Genomic DNA, 25,899 nt, shown 5'->3' on the forward strand with positions numbered 1-25,899 from the left:
TGTTTTTGGACAATTTAATGGTACCTTTTCCAGCAATGGATGAAAAACTACCATCAGCACTCTAATTTTCCTCATTTTCAAAGAAGGAGAATAAGTTTAAATAAAGGAGAGAGGCTGGTCATATGGTCAGATGCCCTGAATCGACAATCCATGGTGCATTCAAGTTTGAGGTGCAGTTAAGGGACATAGGAATCTAAAATTACCTGTTTGAGCCAAAGAACCACTAGGAGTACTAGATAAAGAACTAGAATTTAACAGCCTCATGAGCTGCTCAACCTGTTCAGCCTCATGATTAATGACTGAGGAACTGTCAGCCATATCTATAAATCAGAGGCACAGTGCAGAGATTCTGCTCTGATACCAACTTGAAGTGTCTGAATATTATGTATATTCAAATGTACAAGAAATCATCTCTTTATAGAGGAATTACAGAAATAGAAATAACTAGAAAATGGAAAATACTAGCCTAAAATAAGGAGATTTCTAATCATAAAATCCCTAAAATAAGCTAAACTAAAACTGGAAAGGATATTATAATTAATTCTATTTACAGAAAAGATTCATGAAATAAATTAGGAATCTGATTTTGATTTGATCTAGTCAACAGTATTGACTAATATTAATAAAAAGTGTTGGCCCCTAACATTTTTTATAGATGAAATAACTATTCCCGATAGCTTCCTAAGTACTAACTATATGATGCATTACATGTATAGATTCTTAAGTTTTATGTGTATTTCCTATTACTTATATATTTTATTTAGAAGTCCAACATCCAACATAATTTATGTTTTTAAACCTAAAACTATATAACCTAGAACTCCCACATCAGAAAGTCTAAGAAGGGTTTATAATTTGAAGGTTTTATATAAGCTAGGGTTGTATACTTTAGAATTTAATTTCAGAACATTAAACTCACTTATCTTTTGAGACCATGTCTCTTAATACATCTCGAGGATTCAACTTCTTTTTATCGGACATTCATTAAAGGCTTTATTTCTATTGTGTCTCCTCTTTCTCCTTTCTCCTGTTGCTAAAGCTTTTGAAAAGATTAAAAATTGAATATCCGAAGCACCAGTTTTGAAACTTTCCTTTCCTCTAAAATTTTTGAAGTCTCTTGTGATTCCTCAGGTGTAGGTAGTGGCAAAATGACAATGTTCTTAGCTAAGATAGTCATCAAGTTGCTTTTTTAGTGAAAATCTCAGTGAAATTAAACAAAAGTATTCTACTTATATTCTACTTTATGATAAGGAGTTTTATGCACTTGTTAGGATTTTGGCAATATTTGCTTCCGCATGAGTTTATTTTGATCAATAAAAGAAGTCAAATAATCCTAGATATATATGCTAAATTGCTTGAATTTCTTCAACAATTTAAATTTGTTGTTAAACATAATTCTGGAGTAAAAAATAAGGTTGCCAATTCTCTTACGTACAAGGGCTTTTTGTAGTAATTTCAAGCAATTTCAGAAATTATGCTTAAGTCGTCGTATTTGTACGACTTATGTATAGTTAATGGGGACTGCTCTAAAGCAACTTAAATTACTTGTGATACTAAATTTCCTATCGGATTTAGATAATAATTTAAAAATTAACAACCATATGGTGTATCTCAAAATTAGCCACCAGTATAAAATACATATTGAAATACAAAATACACATTAAAAATTAGTTAAACGAAACATATATTTGTACACAAATACATGGTGGTTGATTTTGACGTGCACATAGCAATTTTGTAAAACTAATAACTTAAACCAATTATCTCATATCTCTTAAATCATTAAAACAATTACATACAAATCAACTAGGATTTTTAAATCTCAATTAGCGTACGTCGTATCCTATATTTTCACTTATATGTCCACAAAATTAATTATAATTAGTTGTAAAGTATAAGAAATATAACAATTAGGATTAATTCATAAAAATTTTAATTTTAATTATTATCATTAACACAGAGATAAAATATAATTATCCCTAATTTAATTAAATCAATCATAGATTAAATAAAATCAAATTTCTAAAATTTTTTAAGGTACAATTTGAAATTGAATAGAAGCAAAACCATGAGAAAATAATATTTGAAGATAAACAAAAGAACGAACATTACAATGGCATATAAGTGATTGGAGCATATACATACCTTCAAACCAACAATAGCAAGCAAAATAAGATCATCTTCTAGTATAGACAGGTGAGCCCATTGTTCTTCATTGACTGGAATGTCCTCCTTTTTCCATGGTCGATATGCAATAGCAACACAACGAAGACTTTTAGCAGCCATGTCTTCAATAATTTGATTGAAAAATGCCATCTGCAAAACAGAAAAAAAGAAATCACTATGGTGACTTTGTCTATATTAATCAAATGAGTTGTTAATGGTTGAGTTATTCAAATAATCCACACTATTGTCTGGTTTACTTCAGAAATCAATTTGCTGAATTATATCCATTGGATATGGGAGAAGATTATACATTTGGCTAAGATTATTTCTACTGAAAAAGAGTGTCGAGATAGATAAATAAACATTCAACTCCTTTCTTATATGAATAACTCATCAATTTTTTCTCTCTCAAATTTTTAACCTTGAATACATAGCTACATAGAATTACTTTCCTATTGCTTGTATAACATTCATTGCAAGTTTCCCAATCCCTAGCAATGGATATAAAACATATACACTATAATTTAATGGTATTATAATATCATACCTTTTATACCAATGATCTTATATGTAACAACTTTAGCATACCTTCTCTTCATTCATCTCCATCAAATGGTCATTTGTATCCAAGTACCATGTACAACGAGCAAGAATTATCTCAGCAGCACCTTTCCAATGTATGTGGATTTCATGGTCAGCCTATAAATAAGAATAAGATTAGTAGAGATGTCTTGAGACATTCTACAAATCACATATTCACCCTTAGTATTACAATACTTTTTTTTCTTTATAATATTTTTGATAATATCTAGGTTTAATTACTTTGCTAGTCCCTATAATTTTACCAAATTTGTAATTAAGTCCCTATACTTTTAAAACTTTCAATTGGGTCCCTACACTGTTTTTAATTTTGTAATCAGATCCTTTTAGTGTAAAAAATGTTAAGCTAACAGAATATTCCTTCTCAAAAATATGTGGTCAAAGATCTAATTAGGTCTTTAATTGTGAGTATTTTTAATTTGGAGATTCCTTTAACTCTAATGTGTTTTACACGAAAAGGACCTAATTACAAAATCAAAAACGGTATAGGGACTCAGTTGAAAGGTTTTAAAATATAGGAACTTAATTTATAAATTTGGTAAAATCATAAAAACTGAAAAAATAATTAAACCTAATATCTATTATCTAATTCTATCTCTAATAATTAAACTCAACCCAGTTATACTCATTACATCAATTCTTATCTCTATTTATACTATTATTTTTTTAGTATCTATTATCTAATTCTTTTTTTATTCATTTGGCTAAATCTAATTATACTCATTATATATCATAAGTGAAAATACATCATTACATGATACTAGCATAATGATACCCATTAACATATTAATCAGCGTGCATGATAGATCATTTCATAACATTTCTTTCTGATAATTGGTTCATGTCTCAAACACTTCATAAAAGAGAAGATTGTTACCTAAATAGACTCAAAAGCCATATACTTTCGCAAATTAAAGACTAAGTGCTTGTTTGGGCGTCATTAAATCGATAAAAAAAGATATTTTTTATTTTTTAGTGTGTGGTAAATTTTTAATAGTAAAAGTAAAAGTACTAGAAAAAAAAAATCTTTTTTGAGAAGCTATAATTTACATCTTTTTTTTAAAAGATCTTTTTTTCCTTAAAAAGAATATGTTTTTTACATAATAAATGAATAAAAAAGTACTTTTATCTTATTTTACCCAAATATAATTGATAAATAAAAAGATCTTTTAACATAAGATATCTATATATAAAATCACTTTTACTTTTGTAAAAGATCTTTAAAAAAAAAATATCATTTAAAAAATATCTTTTTCGAGAATGGTGCCCAAACAAGTCCTAAGAAGTACAAAGAAAAATAACTCTTATAACGTGACATAAAATGGAGAAAAAGATGATTAATTTAATGTTGAGTTTCCAGTTATTAATATGTTATGGAGTTACGTTTAAGTTCTGCTGGGAGTAAAACAATATGGACAATACATACTAAGAGATGTTAAAATAGGAGTAGTTAATTACAATCTCAAATCCATATATACACAGTATAGGAATGAATTATATAATAATGCATTGCCATTTAACAACAAAATATCTATATAACGGAATTAAAATATCAATGAGAACATACCTTCTGTATTGCAACTCCACCACGTTTTTTCTCTGCATTGAAAGGAAACATGTGAATAATTGAAGACTCTGATCTGGCAGCCTCGAAATCCATCCCAATCTAATATTTGCGTTTAAGAAATAAGAACATTAACAAATATTTATATAATGATTCTCTGGCAACTTTTAAAAATATAAGTTATTGGATTAATTGCCTTGCATGAACCTTTTTTTTTGGGTGTGTGCAAGAATGCACATATCTAGTTTATTGAGTTCTAAATAAATTAAAAGAAAAAAACAAATGTAAATTACTTTCATATGCTTCATCTAAAGTTCTTTTAAACCTTCCTTAAGGCATCATGGCAACTTCGATACTGCCTTTATTTTGCTATACTTCATCATAGGCTAGAAAGACCAAGCTTTTCTCCTAGGCTGAAATTCCAACTGTGAGATAACCTCTTGCCGTTCGTCGCTTTCTCAATATTTACCGTACAAACAAAACAACAAACAACAACAAAGCCTTGTCCCACTAAGTGGGGTCGGCTACATGAATCAAACGACGCCATTGTACTCTGTCATGTATCATGTCTACAGAGAGATCGTTTACCGTACAACCTACTAATTAAATATTGCATTGCTATTGTGTTCAAATACCTGTTGATTAGGATATTCCCAAACCGTGAAGGCATTCTAATCATCATCCAAATTTAACATCACTAAAATCACCAGTTCTATTCATTCCTAAGGCCTTTCAACTAGAAACTGATCAATTCTCCTATGTACATACAAAACTGAACATCTATAAGTGATAGATGCTGCTTATTAACGGCTAAGTTTTTTTCCTATATTCTTAAACTATCGAAAACAACCAAAAAATTAAATCTAGTGTGAAAAACATTATATAGTGTGAATACACAATTTAACATGCTCAAGTTTGTCTATAGTTAAGCCACAACTGGAACTCACATTTTCATGTGTCAAAACAAAACAAGTTCCATACATTCGTATTCAAACATAGACTTGGAAGAAAACTTATTATACTTTTGTGTATGTTGATGACATTAATTACTGCATCAGGTGATAGCTCAATTGAGAAACAACTGCTAAAGGAGACACTAGCAACTGAATTTGAAATACAAGAACTTGGGAAACTAAAGCACTTTTCTTTTTTCCCTTGGGATGGAAATTACCACTCAAATTTGGGTATCACTCAAAATGTTGTCTTTCACTACCAAGGAAATCTAAAAGAATCATGCATGCCCTTCTCCTCCAAATAGCTTTACTACAAAGTACAAACTTCTTGACACCTATTTTGAACTACCATTATCATCCATTTTCAAGTCTAGAAACGTTCATGGGGCACTTGATCATCCAGGATGCAAATAAACCATTTTTCAACTATTGGACTTCTTGGGAATATGCTATTAACATTTGACCCCATGGTCAAATTGATTATCTTAAGACTCGTTTGGTTTCTAAAGAATATACACAAATTTGTAGTCTTAATAACTATATATTCTAATACTTTCTCCCTAAGGCCAAAAGTTTCAATTTTTCATTGTCTTTATATTGTTGCCTTCCATCATGGCCTTGATATTATACATGCATTTTACAAGAACTATACGAGGTTTACATGGTATTTGAGTTTGAAGAAGAGTAAGTTCTTGATGTAAGAAAGGAAGAAGTAGAAGGAGAGGAGAGAAAGCAAGAGATGAAATCTGTGATGAATATTGATTGTAAGTTGTGAAACCTCAATTGTTACTTCTCAGTGTTACATATGCAGCATATATACTAAGAGTTAGTTATAAGACCAATACAGCTTGCATGTTACGGAACTAACTGAATCTGTTAAATCAGTTTTAATACCAAAACGAAATTGCTTGTTTGTACGCTAAGTAACTTCTTTATATGCTATGCTTGATGGTGTGCTCAATGCCATTCTGTGCTTGGCTTCATAACATGGAATTTTTGCTTAAGGGAAGTTTTGATTACTTAGCACAATACAACATACTTATTCTAATGGACTTAAATAATTTGCTTTGTGGGAAAGTTTAGCAGTATTATTCAAGCTTGTAGGATGACCATCTAACCATCATATCGCTCCTAATAAATGTGCTTGTTGGCTTATTTAGGCTATGCAATCATTATAGGTAATGAAGATAGGCAAGTTTCTCATCTCAATCATTATCAACAGATGCGAGTGTTATATTCATGAAGAAGTTGGAGTTTAAACCCATAGATAATCCCATGGTTTCTAATAAATTGTTTTTTAATAATCTACTAATTTGAATTATTAACTAGCAGATGCTTTTATGAAATATCCATGAGAACATTATACTTAACATATTTTTTTCATAATCTTGGAGCATTATTGTTGTTATATGCTCTAGGTTGAAAGATTGCATGAAACAAAGAAAATAATATTGATATAGTTGTACCCTATTAGTTGCAAGTTATTGCCGGAGTTATTTCTCAACCTCATCTTTATTCTATATATAAACCTATAAGTTATGGTTAAGATTTATGGTAACTTAATGGAAATAATAGAATAATTAGCCAAAGAAAAAAAGATTATAACTGATTCGTGTGAATTGTTGTGTGTTACAAGAGAGATGAACAAACATATAAAGAGAGGAGAGTAATAAACGTAGAGTACCTGCTTAACTACTATTATCTAGCAATAATATCTCTTCTCATATTTCAACATTTATAAAGAACTCGTTTCCTAAATAAATATACCTACGGCAATATTCTCATACGTTCTTAAACCTTCCATACCTACTTACTTGAGTAACATTTACGAGTATTTGCAAGCACATCAGTTTCCAACAAAAAGGGTAATACGATGGTGAAGATGAACTTTACTCTTCACCCAACTTTACTCTTCACCAAAGAAATTCCCCAACAAAAAATAAACATTCAACGTAAAGATGAACTTTAGGAAATAAGAATAGACCTGTACTCCCCAATGTAAAATTGCCTTTTCTGTTGGTGATCCAGAAATCTCAATACCAGTGCAACCCTATTAAGGATAAAATTATTCAAAATGAATTTTACGTTAAACCCCATCTACTTTTACCCATATGCAAGGGGGCAGAACAAAATGTTAAATAAATAATTCAAGCATACCTCAGGTAAGTAAACATTGCCATTAGTGTTTTGTGCAACACCTTCAATGAGCAACGATTGGAGCTTGGGAGAGATTCTTAACCCGTTGCTAGGAGGATCAATTTTTCTACCACCAGCATATGCCTCAACCACAATCATCTATTAAAAAGTTAGGTAATAGAATAATTTTTTTTTATAAAGATTTTCATATTTAATTTTTACTTTTTTTTTTTAGATAACAAGAAAAAAATTATTAACATTGAATATAAGGATTCTTAAAGAACGTGTAGAACAAGAGATCCTTAATAAAAACAGATTAGCATGTCAAAGCGCCTTCCAAAACTTGACATGTTCCATCTAAATACAACAACAACAATTGCGTAAAAGGCACAGTGCCATAGAGACATGGTTTTGTAACACCCCCCCCCCCCTCCCCCTCTCTCAAAGCTCTAATACACCATCAAAGTTAACGACGGCATCATATATGCACCTACATACTCAACCATTAAAATTGAAAAACATTTCAGGAAGTGCTCTCCAACATATTTGTGTGTGTGAGAGAGAGAGAGAGAACTCAATTCAAAGGTTCAAAGATTGCATGACATGCCTGATTCATAGTCAATGTACCAGTCTTGTCACTACAAATAACTGTGGCAGAGCCCATCATCTCGCAAGCAAAAAGCTTCCTCACCTACAAGCAAATGTTCTAGATTAATATATTTTCACAAATGGAAAGGGAAAAATCCAGTTGAAGCCCAAAGACTAACATACCAAAATCTTAGATGCCATCAGTTTCCTTAATGAGAAGGCTAACCTAAAATAAAGTTAAGAAATAAGTGAATAAATGAAATCAAATGAGAGAAACATGAAGAGCTATAGATCCAAAAGCACATACAAATAAAAACACAATACATTATAGATCCAAATGCACAGTTCTTAAAGCTAAGTGAGCCTAACTCATAAGATGAGGCATGCGCAATCTCTTAGTAAGGCTATCAATCAAGGCACTCGTTAGTTTTATAAAATAGTTTGAAATTGGTTTAATGTGTTATAGACTTGAATTATTTATCAAGGATGGAGAATAAAAGTAATGATAGTTTGATGAATGGATTAGAGAAATTAAATATAGTCTATTATTGACAAGGAGATGCAAATGCTTTAATGACCCAAGAGTGATTTGTATTGTTGTAACTTGAACAAATGAGTTATGGGATGACTCATTTAACTAGATTTTTCTAATCTAACATTTGTTCTATTAATTTCCAGATAATTTTTCCTAAATAATATCTTAGATATTTCTAGTTCTTGATTTATTTATTTAGTTTCTAGACTTCTCTATAGTAATATCTAGATATTTATTTTTTCCAAACAAACTCATTAGAAATCTAGAGATTTCTACAAATTTGGGTAGTGTCTTGGTGAAAATATCAGCTAATTACTCATTTGTGTTGCAATACTTAATTCTTGTTTGATATAGCTTCTAGTATGAAATGATACTTGATAGTTATGTGTTTTCTTCTGATGAACTGGATTGTTTGCCATTGCTATTATTGATTTACAATCGCACAACATAGTTGTTGGATCTTGCATGTCTTCAAATATTTTCCTTAACCATATTGCTTGACTTCGAGCATTTGCTATGGCAACATACTCAATTTCAGCAGATGATTGAGTCACAGTATCTTGTTTCTTTTATGCCCAAGAGATCACTCCGGATTCTAATATGAATGCCTTTCTAGAAGTACTCTTCATGTCGTCAATTGATCCTACCTAACCAATGCCGATGTATCCAAGTAGATTTGAGTATTCATTAGATCTATAGAAAATGCCATAGAACCTCCATAGTGCTTCTGACTTGGCTTTTGCATGAATATTGACAATAAATTTAATGCGTACATAATGTCTGGTCGTGTGACAATTAGATATAGAAGGCTTCCAATAAGACTTCTACACAGTGAAGCATTTACCTCTCCAAATCCATCTTTTTTAATTTCTCGTTATGAACTAGAGGAGTAGCCATTGGTTTGCAATTCCTCGTCTTGAATCTTTGCAGCAAATTTTGGATGCATTCCCTTGCATTCTTAATCTTAGCACCTTGTGTTTTCTTCAATCTTAGCACCTTGCGTTCCCTTCTTCAAAAAACCATTGTGATTGGTCTACATATACTTCTTTCAAGTCTCCATTTATTAGAAATGTTGATTTCACATCAAGCCGATATATCTTCTTGCTGCTAGTGCAATAAGTGCCTCATTGTATCTAGGTGAGCTATCAGAGCAAATGTCCCTGTATAATTTATCCTAGGAATGTGTGTATATCCTTTTGCTACGAGCCATATCTTATGCTTGTGAATAGCTCCATTTAGGTTGTGCTTGGTTTTATACACCTTGACTTCAATGACATTTTATTTAGAGGGCAATCAACCAGCTCTCATATGTTATTCTTCTCAATCATCTTGATTTTTTCTTCCATTGCATTTCTCCATACTTCTTGCTTTGCTCCTTCCTCAAAGCTTTCAAACTCAATCTTGGCGAAATTACATATTTGTATATGTCTTGTGGCTAGTTTTGGAGGATGATCAGTGGTTGCTACTAGTGTTAAAATAGTTATGTTTGCTTCTTCTTGTTCTTGTTCTTCTAGGCTCGTAGGTTATTGAAGGAAAAAAAATGTTAATTCAATTATATACAAAGTTACATTATACATAGTTTTATTTATAGGCACAATTTAGGGACAAAAACAGCTCATTACAACTCATAGAGTTGTTTAAGAGGTACACTGTATTCTGTTAGTTGTGCAAGTGGATGAGGTAAATTCACTAAATTGTGATTTACTTGTTCTTTGTATATGCAAGTGGATGTGGTGCATGTAAGTGAAGTATGAACTGTTTTACAACTCATTAATCCTTATGTTACAACACTCCCCCACAAGCTAGTGAATGGATATCAATCATTCCCAGCTTGCATGTAAGATCTTAGAATCGTGCTGAGCCAATAGCAGCAGTTGCGACCACCAATCACGACGAGACAAAATGATTGTCGGGGTGCTTGGGGGAAGAAGACAAAAAAAATAGACTATTTTATTTTTGTATCGTTCAGACCAGTGAATCATAACAATGATACAGAATCGGACAAATTCAAACTATTAGTTTGCGATTCATTGACGTCCAATTCAATCTTGTTTCTGTATCGTCAAGATATCAAATTGGATCAATTCGTGGCATTCGTATTGAGAATCAGATGATACTAACAACTACGCTAGCAACACCATATTACCAATAATAATAATCCATATCCCAGTTATAATTTTTTGATTTTCTGATTGTGTTATCCTACTCAGTACTCATTATGCTTTTGTTTTCTTGCTTATTAAGTTATCTCTATCCCTAAAACTATATAGAATTGCCTATCAAGGATGGCAACAAAACAGGAAAACATAGACTCTTTCACCTTCAATAACGTACTATAAAATATCAAATCTATCAATCAAACTATTATCATATAGATTATTTATACATAATTTTGTTTTAAAAAAAAAAAGTATATATATATATATATATATATATATATATATATATAAAGTTTATTAAACAATATCGGATTAAAATAAATATTATATATTATAGATGTGATCTATAATATATATATATACTTTTCAATCAATGGTAAGTTTTGAAATAGGGAAAAAAAAAGAAGAAAGTTTGAGTAAAAAGCTTTTGATAGTGAATATAGAGAGTAAACTTACGTGAAGTTGACTGTTAATGGGAGGCTGTCAGGTACTGCAACCACTATACTGGTGACCTAAATATTCATTGGCATAGAATCACTAATATAGAGATACGCAAAATGTAACTCCATAAGCAGGCCATCACACTAATTCGAGGCACATACCGCAATTGTTACTATGCTAACTGCTCCATGTATAGCATCAACAGCTCTAGTCTTGCCCGCTATAAATTGAACATTCCCATCTAAGTTTCTGGTATGGCCAGTGAAGTATCTGCTAAAAAATTACCATTTCAGAAGGCAAGCATAATAAAAGGTATAATTTTATCCCACAAAACCATAAACCATAAAACTAATAGGTAATGACCTGGCCAGCAGTACCGTCAGAATAACAGCTGTGACAGAGAGACCAACAATACCAAAAAAGGTGGCTACACCATTTAGACGAGCCTATATTGGGAAAAGACGAAAGAAAATATATAATGTACAATATTAAGAAACAAAATAACTCAAAAATCATCTCTAAAACGAAACTGAGAAATCACAGCAAAGAAGACCTGCAAAGGTGTTTCTTCAATTGGGTCATCTGAAGAAATAGCCATTTGTAACCCCCACTCAGTATTAATGCCAACACCTATTACCTAAAAGAACAGAAAAGAGAGATAGCAAATTACTGCATTTGATCAATAAATACAAAATAAATAAAAAATCAAATAACAATTTGATACGAATAAAGTTGGGAAACACTTCCCCAACAATTGTGCATTTTCTAGTCTTGTGGAACTTGTACAAATTGTGATTTAGCCCCAAGAATCATGTGAAAAGTGAAAACTACTGTATGTATTCATCAAAACCATGGCAATAAAACTAAAAAATGAAAGTCAAGAGAACATCTATTATTCAAATCGACCATGTGTTTCGTAGAACAAGACTAAATAATTACCAGCATAGTGCCACTACCATCTTGAACTTTACATCCAGACATCAAGAAAGGGGCCCTAGAATCTTTATGAACCTTGAGATAAAAGAAACACCAAAAAGTGGTTAAATGAGAATAAAATAAATAATTTGGTATCCACAAGAGATAGCACTGAATTTAAATAGTTACAATTATGCTCTCCCCATGAATGCTTGATTCATCAATTGCAAGAGGGTGAGGACTGATTAGAATTCCATCAGCTGGGACCTAAAATTAAATAGCACACCCAGCAATCATCAACATTTTGGCAAGCAAAAATTATAAAAGAAAAGAGTTGTTGTACCTGGTCACCAATATTAAGGGGTATAACATCGCCAACGACAATATCATAAATTGAGATCTTAATCCTTCTCCCGCCTCTAATCACCTTCTCAAACCCAAATACAAGTTTAAAAGGTTGGAAACATGATGGGAAGAATATGCATGTATATATATACAAAAATGCTATTTGTACAGCAAAATCAGCCACCAATGTATTTGTGTATAAATACATGTGGTTTAATTTATTTTCAATGTGTATTTGTATTTCAACATGAATTTTATACTAATGGCTGATTTTGGTGGCTAATTTTAGTGTACACGTAGCATTGTTGATATATATAATACAAAAATAATAAATTTAACAAAGCCACATTTGACATATAAATTAGTTAAACCTCTAGGTGTATATTTCTCTTCTTTTCATTTGTGTCGTGAAATTGAACATACTGCCTGTATTCACTCATGGCTGCAATGGAAGGCAAATGAAACAAATTGACAAGCACAAGTACTACAAAGCAAAAATAACTAAATTTATAATTATTAATTACAATAGCCTCAACAAGTATAGACAAAGTGGATAGAACTTGTGATACTGTCTGCTTCATATCAAATGGTAAATTGTGAATCAAAAGTGTAAACAACTAAACCAAATCTATATCCATTGTGCACCTTTACAAAGACAAAATAAAATACCTGTAACTACAATGACAATAAAAGCAGCAAAAGCTATGCTTCCCCCATCGTACCATCCTTCCTTGACACCCTGCAATAGCAAATTAATGCGAATCGACTTCCGATTACTAAAGGTCTAGATTCACAAACAAAGAATAAGAAAGACGAAAATCAAAGCCACTAGGATTGGTTCAGTGGTGAAGGATTTGGGTAATATGTACGAGATCCTAGGTTCGAACTTCATTGCTAAAAAGAAAGAGAAAATGGGAAGAATTGATTGATGGTACAAATTAATGAATACAATTAAAATATGCAACAATCAGATATTTTAGATAACAATAGGACCAAGTTCGGAATCTTTTTCTATGTGCACACCAAAAGTCAATTATCAAATCACTCTTTAAGCTTTGGATAAAAAATTTCATGGTCTTCAATATCTAAAGAAAAAGTTTGCAAAGATGAAATGAAAGATTTTGAGATTAACAAAGCTATTATACAAGATTAATATACAAAATTAATATACTTTTTCAAATAGCAAGGTCAGAAAAGACATTGATCAGTCTACTAAAAAATTTTGATGTTAAATAAAGTTTCTACCATAGAAGACATGAAAGGTTTAAGAACATTTAAGTATCTAAAGTCATAAGCTTATTTCATGCATTTCAACAAAGATTAGCAAGTCATGATGATAACTAAGTTTCCAAGGAAAATGCTTTCCAATCGAAAAATTAATTTAAGGTATCAAAATCAAGGAGGAATAATAAACTGAAGAAAATCATGTCAGTTATGCAAGAAGAATAGACAATTAGGCAGGCAATAGAAAATGTTACTCCAAATGCACAATGAGCACAAAACATTCTCATTTCAAGAATAATTGCAAACATCATATATACAAGAATAATGAGCAAACTTTAATAAGGAGAAATGATACATGAATTATTCTACTTAACATGTCTCACTAATTTAAATTGTCAGAATATTTGGTACCGAGTGATGCTTAAATGTTAAATCATGTGACATGTAACCAAAAAAATGTTTAAGACTTGAACGATTTGCAATTTCCTTTGTAAACATTGTGAAACCAGGGGATGGGTGTTCTTCATGAAGCGCCAACCTTGTTCAGCGAGCAAGGGCAAGTTCATAGCTCTCAGCCCCTCCCCTTTGGATTTGCCTTTACCCAACCAAAATTGGCGGGGCATTCGATGTAATTCATCGAACAACGAGCTCGAAAGCTTGAAGCAATAGAATCTCTTTTGAACAGAGAAGGAAGAGGTGTGACTGAGAGTGAGGGAACAGAGAAGGTGAAGTTTTTCAAACACCGTTTTTGATATCCACTTAGTATTTCTCATTCTCTACAGCATTGTCGCAATTCTAATTATTTTATAAAACCAAACGTAATCCCTTTTTCATCGAATGTCGCTCACCTTAGACTTTATCCCCAGTGCCAATAAAATCGCTGCAGATACCAGTAAAATAAGCAAGGTAGGATCTTTGCAAGCTTCCCATACAAATATCTGTTAAAAAACAAAAAAAAAAAAAACAATTAGCTGAATATTTATTCCGACTCCCGATAATTCTTTTAAATGAATACAGAATTTTTAATAAAAAAATATTCTTTTCAATTTTTAATATTTAATTTTATAAGATTAATTAAATTTTTATTAATAATTTTTTTAAAAATATACTTACGTGACACATTTATTATTAATATATTATTTATTTAATTTTTATAAATATAAATAATTTAAAAATTACTAATATTTTTTTATAAGACTTTTAACAAAAAAAATCTGTCATTTTTAATATATCATATAGACTTATTTTAATAATACAAAAAAATTAATCACATAAATACAAATTAAAGATAAAAAAATGATATTTTTTAATATTTCATTGTGTTTCCAAATAATTTTCAAGAATGTTTAAGAATTTTTCAAAAAAAAAAAATCTGTGACATCACTCGACCAACGAAATATTAAGGCTTGAATGATTGAAGGTTGGCAAAATTTACCAGAAAACCTTTTCGTCTCCTTCGAGGATAATTGTTAGAACCGAAAGCCCTTCTTCGTCTTAATAAATCAGCCTCATCACCATGAATTCCTTTCGCTAAACTGGTATTCAGCAAATTCGATATTCCTACAACCTGGTTGAGAAATTTATATGATTATCAATACCATTACTAGTTTAAGAAAAACAAAGAGGAAGGGGTTCTAATAAATAATCAAACTACCTACCCCTCCGTAGAGCTCGAGAGCAGCAGTACTTTGCTCTGTTGATAACGAACACAGTTGTTCTTGTCCAATTCCAAATTCACTATTGGTGGGAGGAGGAGTTGTGGTTTCTATCGGTTAAAAAGCATTAATCATCGTCAATAAAAACGGTAATACTAATATGAAGAGTGTTAGAAAGTCAGCAACTTTTGTAATTTATAGTTATTAAATAGTCATTAATAATGATTTTAATGGTGTAAGATTAGCGTGAAATTTTATCTAATAATTTTTTTTTTTTTACTGATTATATACTGATCAAAATTTAATAAAATTACTGTCCCTAAACTTTTCCTACTAGTATCACAATGTATTGGACTCTTTTAACTGTGTAAATTCATGTACAGTTATAAATTCATACTTAATAATTATTTGATAATTTGACATGTTAATTATCCTCCAACCACTTTTAACTATAAATTTTGTAGGAAGCCAACTCAGTGGTCGCTAATGACCGCCTCTTCTCCTTTACAATAATGTCCCGGTGGTTGTCTCCTTTTTCAGTCCATTCATTTTTATTTTTATTACAAATCAATGTTAAACTACATTGTTAATCATTATAATTTTGTGATTACAAGTTATATTTCGAATATTAGGCCACGATCTTAAAATTTTTATGATTCACAAATTATCAACACATAATTCGATTATTATATCTATTTATCTACAATTCGATCGTTATACTTTAAATTCGATTACAATTTAATTTATTTCGTATTATTTAATAACTACCATCTATTACTCAAAAAATAAATATCGATCCATTATTTATAATTCGGCCTATAAAACTTAGGCCACCTCAACTCAGATTACTATACAAAAACACCATCTATGCCGTAACACAAAGATTAACTTTGTTTAATGCATTTGTAAATAGATTTATAATAATGACTTTTGTCATTTGAACCATGCTATTGAATTTGTAATTAAAAATTAGTTTTTAAAAAAATTGTAATTAAATTTATCTTTTAAAAATGGTTTACATTAATTTTTTTGTTATTTTCGTTACTTATGATGTTAAAATTTATTGATATAGTATGTAATATTGCAATACACACCTAATAATTTTAAATAGTTATTAATATGATAATTATTAAATTATATCAAATTAACTTAAAATTAAAAAAATTTAATGTCTCAAGATCTCTCTCATTTTAAAATTAATTTGATCTAATTGTATAAATATATCATAATAATAGCTAATTATGATTATTAAATATGTATTATAATTAGTGGAGTATCACTTAACATGTCACACTAATAAATTTTAATATATGAAAGTGACACAACAATCAATGTGACTAACTTAAAATTTTAAAAAAATAAATTTGATTTAAAAAAAAATTTAAAAAACTAATTTCAAAAACGAATAATCTTTTAAAAATAATTTTAACCATTTATTCTATAAAAAAATATTAAAAAATATTAACAGTTATATCTACTGAGTACTGACTATCAGATCAAACAGCCTTTTGTAAAGTTTGATTTTCATGCTACACTCTTTAAAGTAAAAAAAAAAACACGTAAAAAATATTAAATAATAAAAAATTATACTTTATAAAATTAATTATTAAATAATTTAAAAAATTCATGTAGTTATTTATCATTATATTAATTATAAATCAATCACTATATAATCTTAATATATATAATATATTAAAAATAAATTAAAAAATATATAATATATTTATATATAAATATATAATAATTTATTTTTTATGTGCATATATATAACATTTTTCAGTTATTTAATATTATCTTTATCAACAAGTAAAGTAGTATAGATAAATAGATAGATATTAGATACATTTTAGAGTGAATATACTATAGTAGTTATAATAGTTATGATATTTAAAAAATATTATTAAATTAAAATAATATTTTTTGTTATTTTACAATATTTTTAATTTAAAAATAAAAAACATTATTAAAATATATAAAAAATATATTCTTAATATCAATAATATTTATATAATTTTAATATATATTTTATATTAAAATATCGTAGATATTAAATATAAATTCTTCGGCTTCATAGGAATAGGCAATACTTATGACAAAGCCAATTAATTGGTGAAAACTCATGTGTAGTCGACTTCACGTGAAGTTGATAACTGATAGTCGCTATATGAAAATTTAGTCAAATCAATCAAATTATTTAACGGCTCCCAAGTGAAGTCAACTATGCCTAAATTTCCACCCAATTAATTACATCCATATGGCTATGGGAAAAATTAGTGAAAATGAAGATGATATGAATTATAATTAGGGAAAGTCTTGGGGCCAGCAGTTTTTTAAAAACTTGGACAGCATTTAATCATCAAGAGAAAATTGAATGATCCCACACCATTGGATTTAATCTCACACCATTAAAAACACTCTTGATGGCTACTTGATAGTTAAAAAACACAAAAAATGCTGACCCCTAGCATTCCTCAAAAAACTCACCACTCATTATTCGACCGCCTCCTGCTGCTTTAAAGTGTGATTTGGTGCCTACAAATAGAGCAGACATGAAACTTGATATGGAAATTCTGATTGAAACATACACAACTTACTTTAAGAAACATACTTAGGTTTTGTTTAATAAAATTTTTACTTTATAAAATAGCTTATCAAAATTAACTTTTAAAAAATTTAGTGCTTATCTTTAGTAAATTAAATTTAAAAAATTAACCTGTACACATAATAATTATATTTAATAAAATATTTTAAAATTTAAAAATATTACAACAAATATAAAAAGAATTAAATTTAAAAATTTATTAATATATAAAATTATATTACATCTTTTCACTTTAATAAGTACATATTAATTTAGCCAATGAGTAATAACTCAAATGGTATAGTCTCTCCATACTCAATTAAAAAGTTGCGAATTCGAGTCTTCTATCTTTGGTAAAAAAAAACATATTAATTTAAAAAAATTATATTTTAAATTAAATGCTTTCAAAAACGTTTTCGTTGTTTAAAAGTTACAACACAAATATATAGTATTTTTAATTTATCAAACACAAAATAAAAATTTATATTTTTTAACGCTATATTTGATATGGAATACTGAGACTGAAACTAAAGGACTGAGACTAAGTGTTGTATTTATAACTAGAGACTAAAAGTAAAATTTTTATTTAAGATGTAAAATTTCAATCTTTTTAATACCTTCAAAAAATAAAAATATAATAAACTAAGATATTTAAAGATAAAGACTAAAATTTTAATATTTTTTTTAAATATCCTTATTTAAAATTTTATATTTCAAGTCTACTATTCACGATTCTTCCACGGTCAACACTTTCACAGTCTCACCTCTTATTCTCAACCCCACCCTTCACCTCACCACCCCAAACAACAACAATAATACAAAAAAAAAACAACAGTTTCATTATCAACATATATCAAAATCAGATTTAACAATTTAAAGAATTTCAAACTCAAAATAGAATAGAGAAAAATAGTGAGAGAGATTGAGGCAACATAAAACTGAAACTAAGATGGTGCGGTGAACATAGCAGAAAATAAAGGCGGTATGGTGGATCCAAACACGACGGCAACGCAGAACTGTAACTCGATAGAGGGAGAACCAGGGAAGTAGGAATATGGCCAAGTATTTTAATAAGGGTACTTTAGTTATTTCACTTATTTAAATTTTTATTTTTATTTTAAAATAAATAAAATTTTAAGACATAATTCAATCATATACACTTTACATTAAATATAATATAGAGATTTAGTTTAGTATCTGTCCACAGAAATAAAAAAATATTTGTGAAAGAAAAATACGATAATTTTATGAAAAAAAAGATAATATATGCTCTTGAAAAAAATATTATAATTCTCATATGATATTAGAATTCAAGAGAAGAGACTAAATAAATAGATTTATGTATTAAAATTATGTATCATATGTTACAAGATCACACATATATGATGGAACTACTATAAATAAGAATACCAACTAAACAACCACAACAATAATAATACTATCTAATGTGGTGCAATGCTGCATGTCCGTCTTCCCACTAGAACGAAAGATTAAACAACTCCCGTTCGTTGTTATATATAGTTCGATTAACTCTCACTACTGAATACTGATGATATATCCAAAACTGAAAAAAGAATAATGGCAGCATATATATACTTACCTCTACAAAAGTGTGCTTCCCTCTAGATGAATTATTGGTTGCAAATTAACTGCCAATAAGAGAATGCATCCTTAGATGTTAGATTTAGCTTAGATGCAATGACTTGCCGTTTAAACAGAGGAAGGGCAAGTATACTTTAGTCATAGATACCTTGGCCTTTCTTAAAGAATTAAAGTGCACCCATTCCGACAACATAAAAAGCAGGAAACTATCATGAAGTTTCTCATACAATTGAATAAATTATTCTTTACTATTTTTTTATTTTACAATGTTGTGATAAGATTAAGACTTAAGAAAGAACAAACAAGAAGTAAAAAGTAGGAAACTATCATGAAGTTTCTTATACGATTAAATAAATTATGTTTTACTATTTTTTTATTTTACAATGTTGTGATAAGATTAAGACTTAACAGAGAACAAATAAGAAGTAATTTTATTGCTTTTACTTTGATGTGTCTGATTGCAATATATTAATAAAAAGCTCCAAAAAGCCCTAATATAAGGCTTTTGCTTTATGCTTTATAAAAAGAGAAGAGAATAAATTTTATATCTTTTAATGATAAAATTTTTAAATAGTTTATAAATATAAAATATTTTTTATTTCATAAACTAATTTTTTGAGTTGATTTAAATTTACTCAATATTAATTTTAATTTGGTATTAAATTCATAAACTAATTTTTAAAATTAAATTAGACCTACTCAATTTTGATTTTAATACTTATTTTAATTTTTTAAAAGATTAAAATAACATTTTAACAAAAAAGATTAAAATAACATATATATTTTTTATTTTACCAAATATCAATCTATAACTATTATAATTATATATATATATATATATATATATATATATATATATTAGTATAATTATTTGGTTGACTCAAATAACAATAATAATATGTTTATTATTATTGTAAGAATTTTTTCGTTAATGTTTTATCGTATAATATACAATGTTTTAACTTATTAAAAAGACATTTATAATTTTTTATATATTCTGATTAATGATAAAATATTAAAAATAAGAAAAAGTTATCATATTAATAATCATGAAAATACAAAATTTTAAATTAAATAATTTTGTAAAAAATTAAATATTTTAAATTGTATAATAAAATATTAAAATAATAATAATTATGTACATTATATTATTATTATTATTATTATTATTATTATTATTATTATTATTACTATTATCAATAAATTTATATATAATTATAATAATATTGATCAGTATTTTGATTAAATAGGCTACCGTATATGTTATTTTAATCTTATGAAAAAATATGCTAGAAATTAAGTTATAAATAAGAAAAGAGGCATGTTACGAATACAAGTCTTTTTGGTTTACAAGCTATACAAGTTGCTCAAAATTTAAGAAAAAAACACGCGTCTTTTTTTCACAACACGTTCACTCTTCCTCTTCTTTCTCAATCAAAACGTAAATCATCAAGATTCAAGGGAGAAACGTTAAAACTCAGAAGAAATCAAGATGAAAAGATACAAATCTCCATAAAAAAATCACCAAAAAAAGAAAGAAACATTATTCAAGGTGCTGTTTTACTGTTCTTCTAATTTTTCTTTTAAATTGTCTCGTGCATCATCCTTAACCAGCAAAACATTAAAAAATTTCAAGAAAAAATATATTGTCCCCTGTTTTTGGTATATTTCTTAAATCCTTTGGGTGTATTTCTGTAATCCTTTAGGTGTATTTTTGTAATCCTTTCTGTAATCGTTTGGGTGTATTTCTGAAATTTCATTATCTTCAAAACGATTTCAAAGCCTGATTTCAGAAACCATGAAAATCGAAGAAAATGAAGCAAAGAGAGAACACACGAAAGAGATCAAACAAATTTGGTAAGAAACTCGAAAAAAGAAACGAAATCTTTTAAAAAATGGAAGTTATATATTTGTGCGTTAATTGATTTGAATTGATTTAAAATTCTGTTAAAAAGACACATAACATAAGTAGCGCGTTTAATGGGTGGATTTTGTTCAGACTTGTAAAACTTGTAAATGCAAAACACTTGTATGTAGAGATTAATCCATAAAAAAATGGTGTAACTCAATAATATTGATATAGAAAAACGCAATCACCTACCCTATTCGCATCTCATATGTAGCGTTTGTTTTGAGATATTGAAATAGATACTAAAAGATTAAAACTCAATATCATATTTGTTGGTTCAGAGATTCGTACTAAAATTTTTATCTCTGTCTTTAAAATTTTAATACCTCCAAAAAGTAGAAACACAGATGACTAAATTTTTTAGAGATACTGAAACTTTAATGACATTTTATACCTAAAATATCCTCATTTTAATTAATTAATTCCAATTTTACCTTTTGTATAAATTAAATTAGAGTTTCATTCTTGTTTCAATTTCTATTTCCCACTTTACACCAAACAGAGTACTGAAATTTATTTCAATTTCTGTCTCTTAGTTAGCGTTTGGTGGAGAGATAGAGACTAAAAGACAGACTGAGAGACGGAAACTAAGAGATAGAGACAAAAATAAATTTTAGTATTCTGTTTGTTTGGTGCAAAGTGAAAGACAGAAATTAAAACAAGAATGAAACTCTAATTTAATTTGTATAAAATGTCAAATTGAAATTAATTAATTGAAATGATGGTATTTTAGGTATAAAATGTTATTAAAGTTTCAGTCTCTATTTCTAAAAATTTTAGTCCCTTGTGTCCTCACTTTTTGGAGGTACTGAAATATTGAAATTTTAAGGACAGAGACAGAAATTTAAGTACCAGTCTCTAAACCAACAAACATAATACTAAATCTCAGTCTCTCAGTCTCTGTCCCAATACCTCAAAACAAACACTACCTTAGTCTCTGTCTCTCAGTTTCAGTCTTTCTGTCTCTATCTCTCCACCAAACGTTACCATATATAACACATATTTTATAAAAATTAGATATATAGTGAAAGAAGTGAAAATTGAAGTCACAATCTCTCTCATGTAATGATTTACAATAAGTGAGCAACCACTAAACTAGTTAGTTAATTTAATAATTTAGAGTATTAATTTTGTAACTTTATGTTATTAATATGTATGAAATTCATAATGATTGAATTTTATATTTATTTTAAAAAAATATGATATTTTTATAGGTAGAGTAAAATAATGTAAGGTTTAAAATTTTAGGGTGTAGGTAAAGTTATGACTGAGAGATTTTCAACTTACAAATAAAATAGGATAAAATTTTAATAAATTTTTTAACTTACATATAGAATTAAAGTAGGTATAAACCCTACTCTAATCTACCCATTACCAATCCTAAATTACATAATGAAGTACAACCTGCATTTTGCCTAGTGTATATGCGGTAAATTGAGCACTTTTTTAACATAAACATATTAATCCATAATAAAATAACACAATAATTAATTATTTGTATTTTCAAATTTGAGACGATTTAATTTACTTAGGAAATTACTTTTTGTAAGATTTGAAAGACTAATTTATTTTTTAAAAATCAATTTAAAATGTCACTCAAATTTGTTGCGCAGGAAGATTTGCATTTGCAGCATTGAGCTTCCTTAATTCGCTTTTCGCATGTGACCGTTTTTTCCTTTGGAAACTCTTTCTTTCATACTCTTACCGATTGTCCACTTCATTATTTGTTTCTTTAGATTAAAATATTACTCAAATTCTCTTTCGCATAGAATTACGAGTTATAGTGTTTAATTTCTTTTCCGTTTCCAACCCTGATTTTCTTCGTAGTTGCGCTTTCACCAGGTAAGTTCTCAACACCACCTTCTTAGCTTGGCCTTTTTATTTCACTGGTAACTTGAGAATATAATTCGAGACAGATCAGATTTAAACGCATCCTTGGATGTGAAGGATTCTCACCTTGGTGGAGTGCGTTAAGTTTATACCACTAGAGTCATACAGGTGAGTTCTTCATTTCTGTCACTGCATTCATATGCTGCACGTAATTTAGCTCTCAATATTATAATGTTCATAATTTAGTGAAAACTCGCGTGTAGTTATCTTTACCTAGAATTGTTAGTTGAGAATTATTAGATGATTTAACATATTCGACTAAATTGTTATTTATTATTTTTAATTATTAATTTCACATAAAGATAACTACAATCAATCTCTTAAAAAACACATGATAATCTAGAAATATAAACAAATAAATCCCATGATTATTGGATAAAGAGTAAGTTATCATGTATTTATTATATCTAGAAATATAAACAAATAAGTCCTATGATTATTATTAGTCAATTCTTTTAAATTTTAAGTTTTTAGCATACTTTATGAAAAATGTTCACTTATATATTATTTAGAAATTATTATATTTAAGAAATTTTTAATCATGAACTGATATTATTATGTTCACTTGATTGATATTCATGTTTTTCGTATGCCATTAAGTTTATTTTGGTGGTACAATGATTCTAGGGGCTGGGAAATTTCTTAGTAAACAAGAAAAAGAAAAAGAAATTAGAGAGAGCAAAGGAAAGCAACTTCAACAATGGCTGAGATATTACATACCCCTGTGGATGAAAGGCTTACCGAGCTCCTACATCAAACATTTGAAGTTCATAATCAAATTTCCAGTTCCAAGACCAAGATCCAAAGAGTTCCTACCTTTTTGCGTCAGAATCCTGATTTTGCTAAGTACTGCATACCCAAAATGATATCATTTGGTCCCATTCATTACCAGAATGATGATTTGAAGCAAGGCCAACAATTCAAACTTCAATGGACATCCCTCTATATAGATGAGTACAGTGAGGAAACTAATGGAAGCACTAATAAGGAAGCAGCAGCCAAGCTTTTGTATAAAATTATACAAGATAACATTGGGAGATTGAAGTTGTTGTTTAGCGTGGATGTGATCGAATGCTATGTTGACAAGGAACTTATTTGGATGTTGTTTGTGGACGGATGTTCTTTGCTCTATTACATGGACAAGGTCGAAGATCACCGGCCGGAAAAACTAAGGCTAAAGCTTGATCAGTTGATGTATACTTACAGAGATATTATGTTGCTCGAAAATCAACTTCCAATGGAATTGCTAGAGTTACTAAGCAAGAAAAAGGGTGCTGATTTGGGGTTTCTAATGCACAATTTTTTGTCTGGTGGAAATGCTAAGCAACTTGGAATGTACGCAATCAAACTCAAGCAGAATCCAACTCATATACTTGATTATTATCGCTCGAATTTCGTTGATGCAGAGAATGGAAAGTATGTCATGAAGCAAGATGATAGTAAAGGTGATGATGAAGATATTCAAGTCTCTCTCCCTCCCGAAGATCTAGATGCACCTCCGGTGGACAGAGATGCATCACGTTTTTGGGAAAGGTACAAGAACATTCGAGATCTTAAGTCGGCAGGGATTCGAGTTAAGCCAAACAAGTCAAATGTGTTAAAATGGGATAACATCTCTTTCACCTCCAAATGGTTTGGTGGAGAATTAAGACTTCCTATGTTCTTGTTCAATGATAACTCACCTTATTATTTCCGGAACATGATTGCATATGAGATGTGTCCAGATTTTAATAACAATTTCGGATGTAGCTCATTCTTTTCATTCATGGATTCTCTGATTGATGATGCCGAAGATGTAAAAGAGCTCAGATTAGCTGGTGTGTTCCAGAACTTGCTAGGGAGCGATGAAGAATTGGCGAAGTTCTTCAATGAATTGGGCCATGACTTGCCAACTAAATTGTTTCATTATATCAGAACTGATGCTGTGGCCTATAGCAAAAAGTATATCCAAGTCAAGTTTCAAATTCAAAAGCATTATAGAAAAAGATGGAATAAGTGGCTCGCTGAAGCACGCAGTACTTACTTCAATACCCCATGGTCTCTGCTTGCCTTTCTTGCTGCATTACTAGCATTACTTCTCACTTTTATTCAAGCTTGGTATGCTATACATCCAAAGCATTAGTTCTCACTTTTATTCAAGCTTTGTATGGGCTAGGATTTAGGAACACTTCATTTTACTAAAACGTCTTTAACAGTGTATAATTTTACAGCATTTACCCCAAAAGTGACTAAAGATATTTTTGTACATCAGCCATTGAATTTGGCATTACTTATTATTTACTGATTTGGTGGCTGATTTTTTATGTACACGTAGCATAGTTGATAGAAATGTTATTTCTATCGTCTATCATTGTCCTCAGTTATTACTAGACAATATGCGTGAGCAATAGATAGTTAGTTCCTGTTAGTTACTTTAACTTAAATCACCAGGTTAGTTAGTTAATTGTATCAATTAGTTAGTTATAAGTGAAATCAATAATATCATCTCATTTCTACACCACTTTGTGTTCATCTAAACAACTATTGCTACTAAAATTGCACTTGGATTTTATTTCTCTAAGAGATGAAGGTTGAGAAACAAATACAAATAGTTTTTATCTCCATTTTTAGAATGCATTACAATTACTTTCTAAGAC

The 25,899-nt window shown here is 29.1% G+C and overlaps 2 protein-coding genes across 9 annotated transcripts in view; one reads left to right on the forward strand and one right to left on the reverse strand.

The window, feature by feature from the left end:
- Positions 1-19,611, reverse strand: part of LOC130954961 (calcium-transporting ATPase 8, plasma membrane-type-like) — a 30,213-nt gene extending 10,602 nt beyond the window's left edge. For 6 of the 7 annotated variants that reach the window (XR_009076529.1, XR_009076530.1, XM_057881735.1 and 3 more), the window contains exons 1-21: positions 19,463-19,611; positions 17,766-17,813; positions 15,285-15,391; positions 15,062-15,193; positions 14,475-14,564; positions 13,072-13,141; positions 12,774-12,844; positions 12,401-12,484; positions 12,247-12,324; positions 12,082-12,153; positions 11,696-11,779; positions 11,506-11,588; positions 11,304-11,412; positions 11,158-11,213; positions 8,191-8,233; positions 8,027-8,110; positions 7,441-7,578; positions 7,268-7,333; positions 4,334-4,432; positions 2,755-2,865; positions 2,146-2,316 (exon numbers count right to left, since the gene is read on the reverse strand). Coding sequence is in view for 5 of the 7 variants with exons in the window: in XM_057881735.1 (XP_057737718.1) it covers positions 2,146-2,316; positions 2,755-2,865; positions 4,334-4,432; positions 7,268-7,333; positions 7,441-7,578; positions 8,027-8,110; positions 8,191-8,233; positions 11,158-11,213; positions 11,304-11,412; positions 11,506-11,588; positions 11,696-11,779; positions 12,082-12,153; positions 12,247-12,324; positions 12,401-12,484; positions 12,774-12,844; positions 13,072-13,141; positions 14,475-14,564; positions 15,062-15,193; positions 15,285-15,391; positions 17,766-17,772 (1,755 nt within the window). In the remaining 2 variants the exon portion in view is untranslated. Of the gene's footprint in view, positions 1-2,145; positions 2,317-2,754; positions 2,866-4,333; positions 4,433-7,267; positions 7,334-7,440; positions 7,579-8,026; positions 8,111-8,190; positions 8,234-11,157; positions 11,214-11,303; positions 11,413-11,505; positions 11,589-11,695; positions 11,780-12,081; positions 12,154-12,246; positions 12,325-12,400; positions 12,485-12,773; positions 12,845-13,071; positions 13,142-14,164; positions 14,445-14,474; positions 14,565-15,061; positions 15,194-15,284; positions 15,392-17,765; positions 17,814-19,462 lie in introns of those variants that run through there. The other variant, XM_057881736.1, reaches the window with a different exon arrangement.
- A 3,435-nt stretch (positions 19,612-23,046) lies between these two features.
- Positions 23,047-25,621, forward strand: LOC130956067 (uncharacterized). Of its 2 annotated transcripts, none has more exons than XM_057883092.1 (3): positions 23,047-23,215; positions 23,290-23,371; positions 23,891-25,621. In XM_057883092.1, exon 3 carries the CDS (start codon positions 23,964-23,966, stop codon positions 25,383-25,385), a length of 1,422 nt encoding a protein of 473 aa, XP_057739075.1. In that variant the 5' UTR covers positions 23,047-23,215; positions 23,290-23,371; positions 23,891-23,963; the 3' UTR covers positions 25,386-25,621. The 2 variants fall into 2 exon arrangements, with proteins under 2 accessions (XP_057739075.1, XP_057739074.1); XM_057883091.1 differs by having other exon boundaries at positions 23,295-23,371.
- The last annotated feature ends 278 nt before the right edge of the window (positions 25,622-25,899 follow it).

Source organism: Arachis stenosperma, chromosome 10, assembly GCF_014773155.1.
Source record: "Arachis stenosperma cultivar V10309 chromosome 10, arast.V10309.gnm1.PFL2, whole genome shotgun sequence".
NCBI lineage: Eukaryota > Viridiplantae > Streptophyta > Magnoliopsida > Fabales > Fabaceae > Arachis > Arachis stenosperma.

Excerpts from the sequence above, each read along its gene's own strand:
- LOC130956067 (XM_057883092.1), top strand. The coding sequence starts at position 23,964 with ATGGCTGAGATATTACATACCCCTGTGGATGAAAGGCTTACCGAGCTC.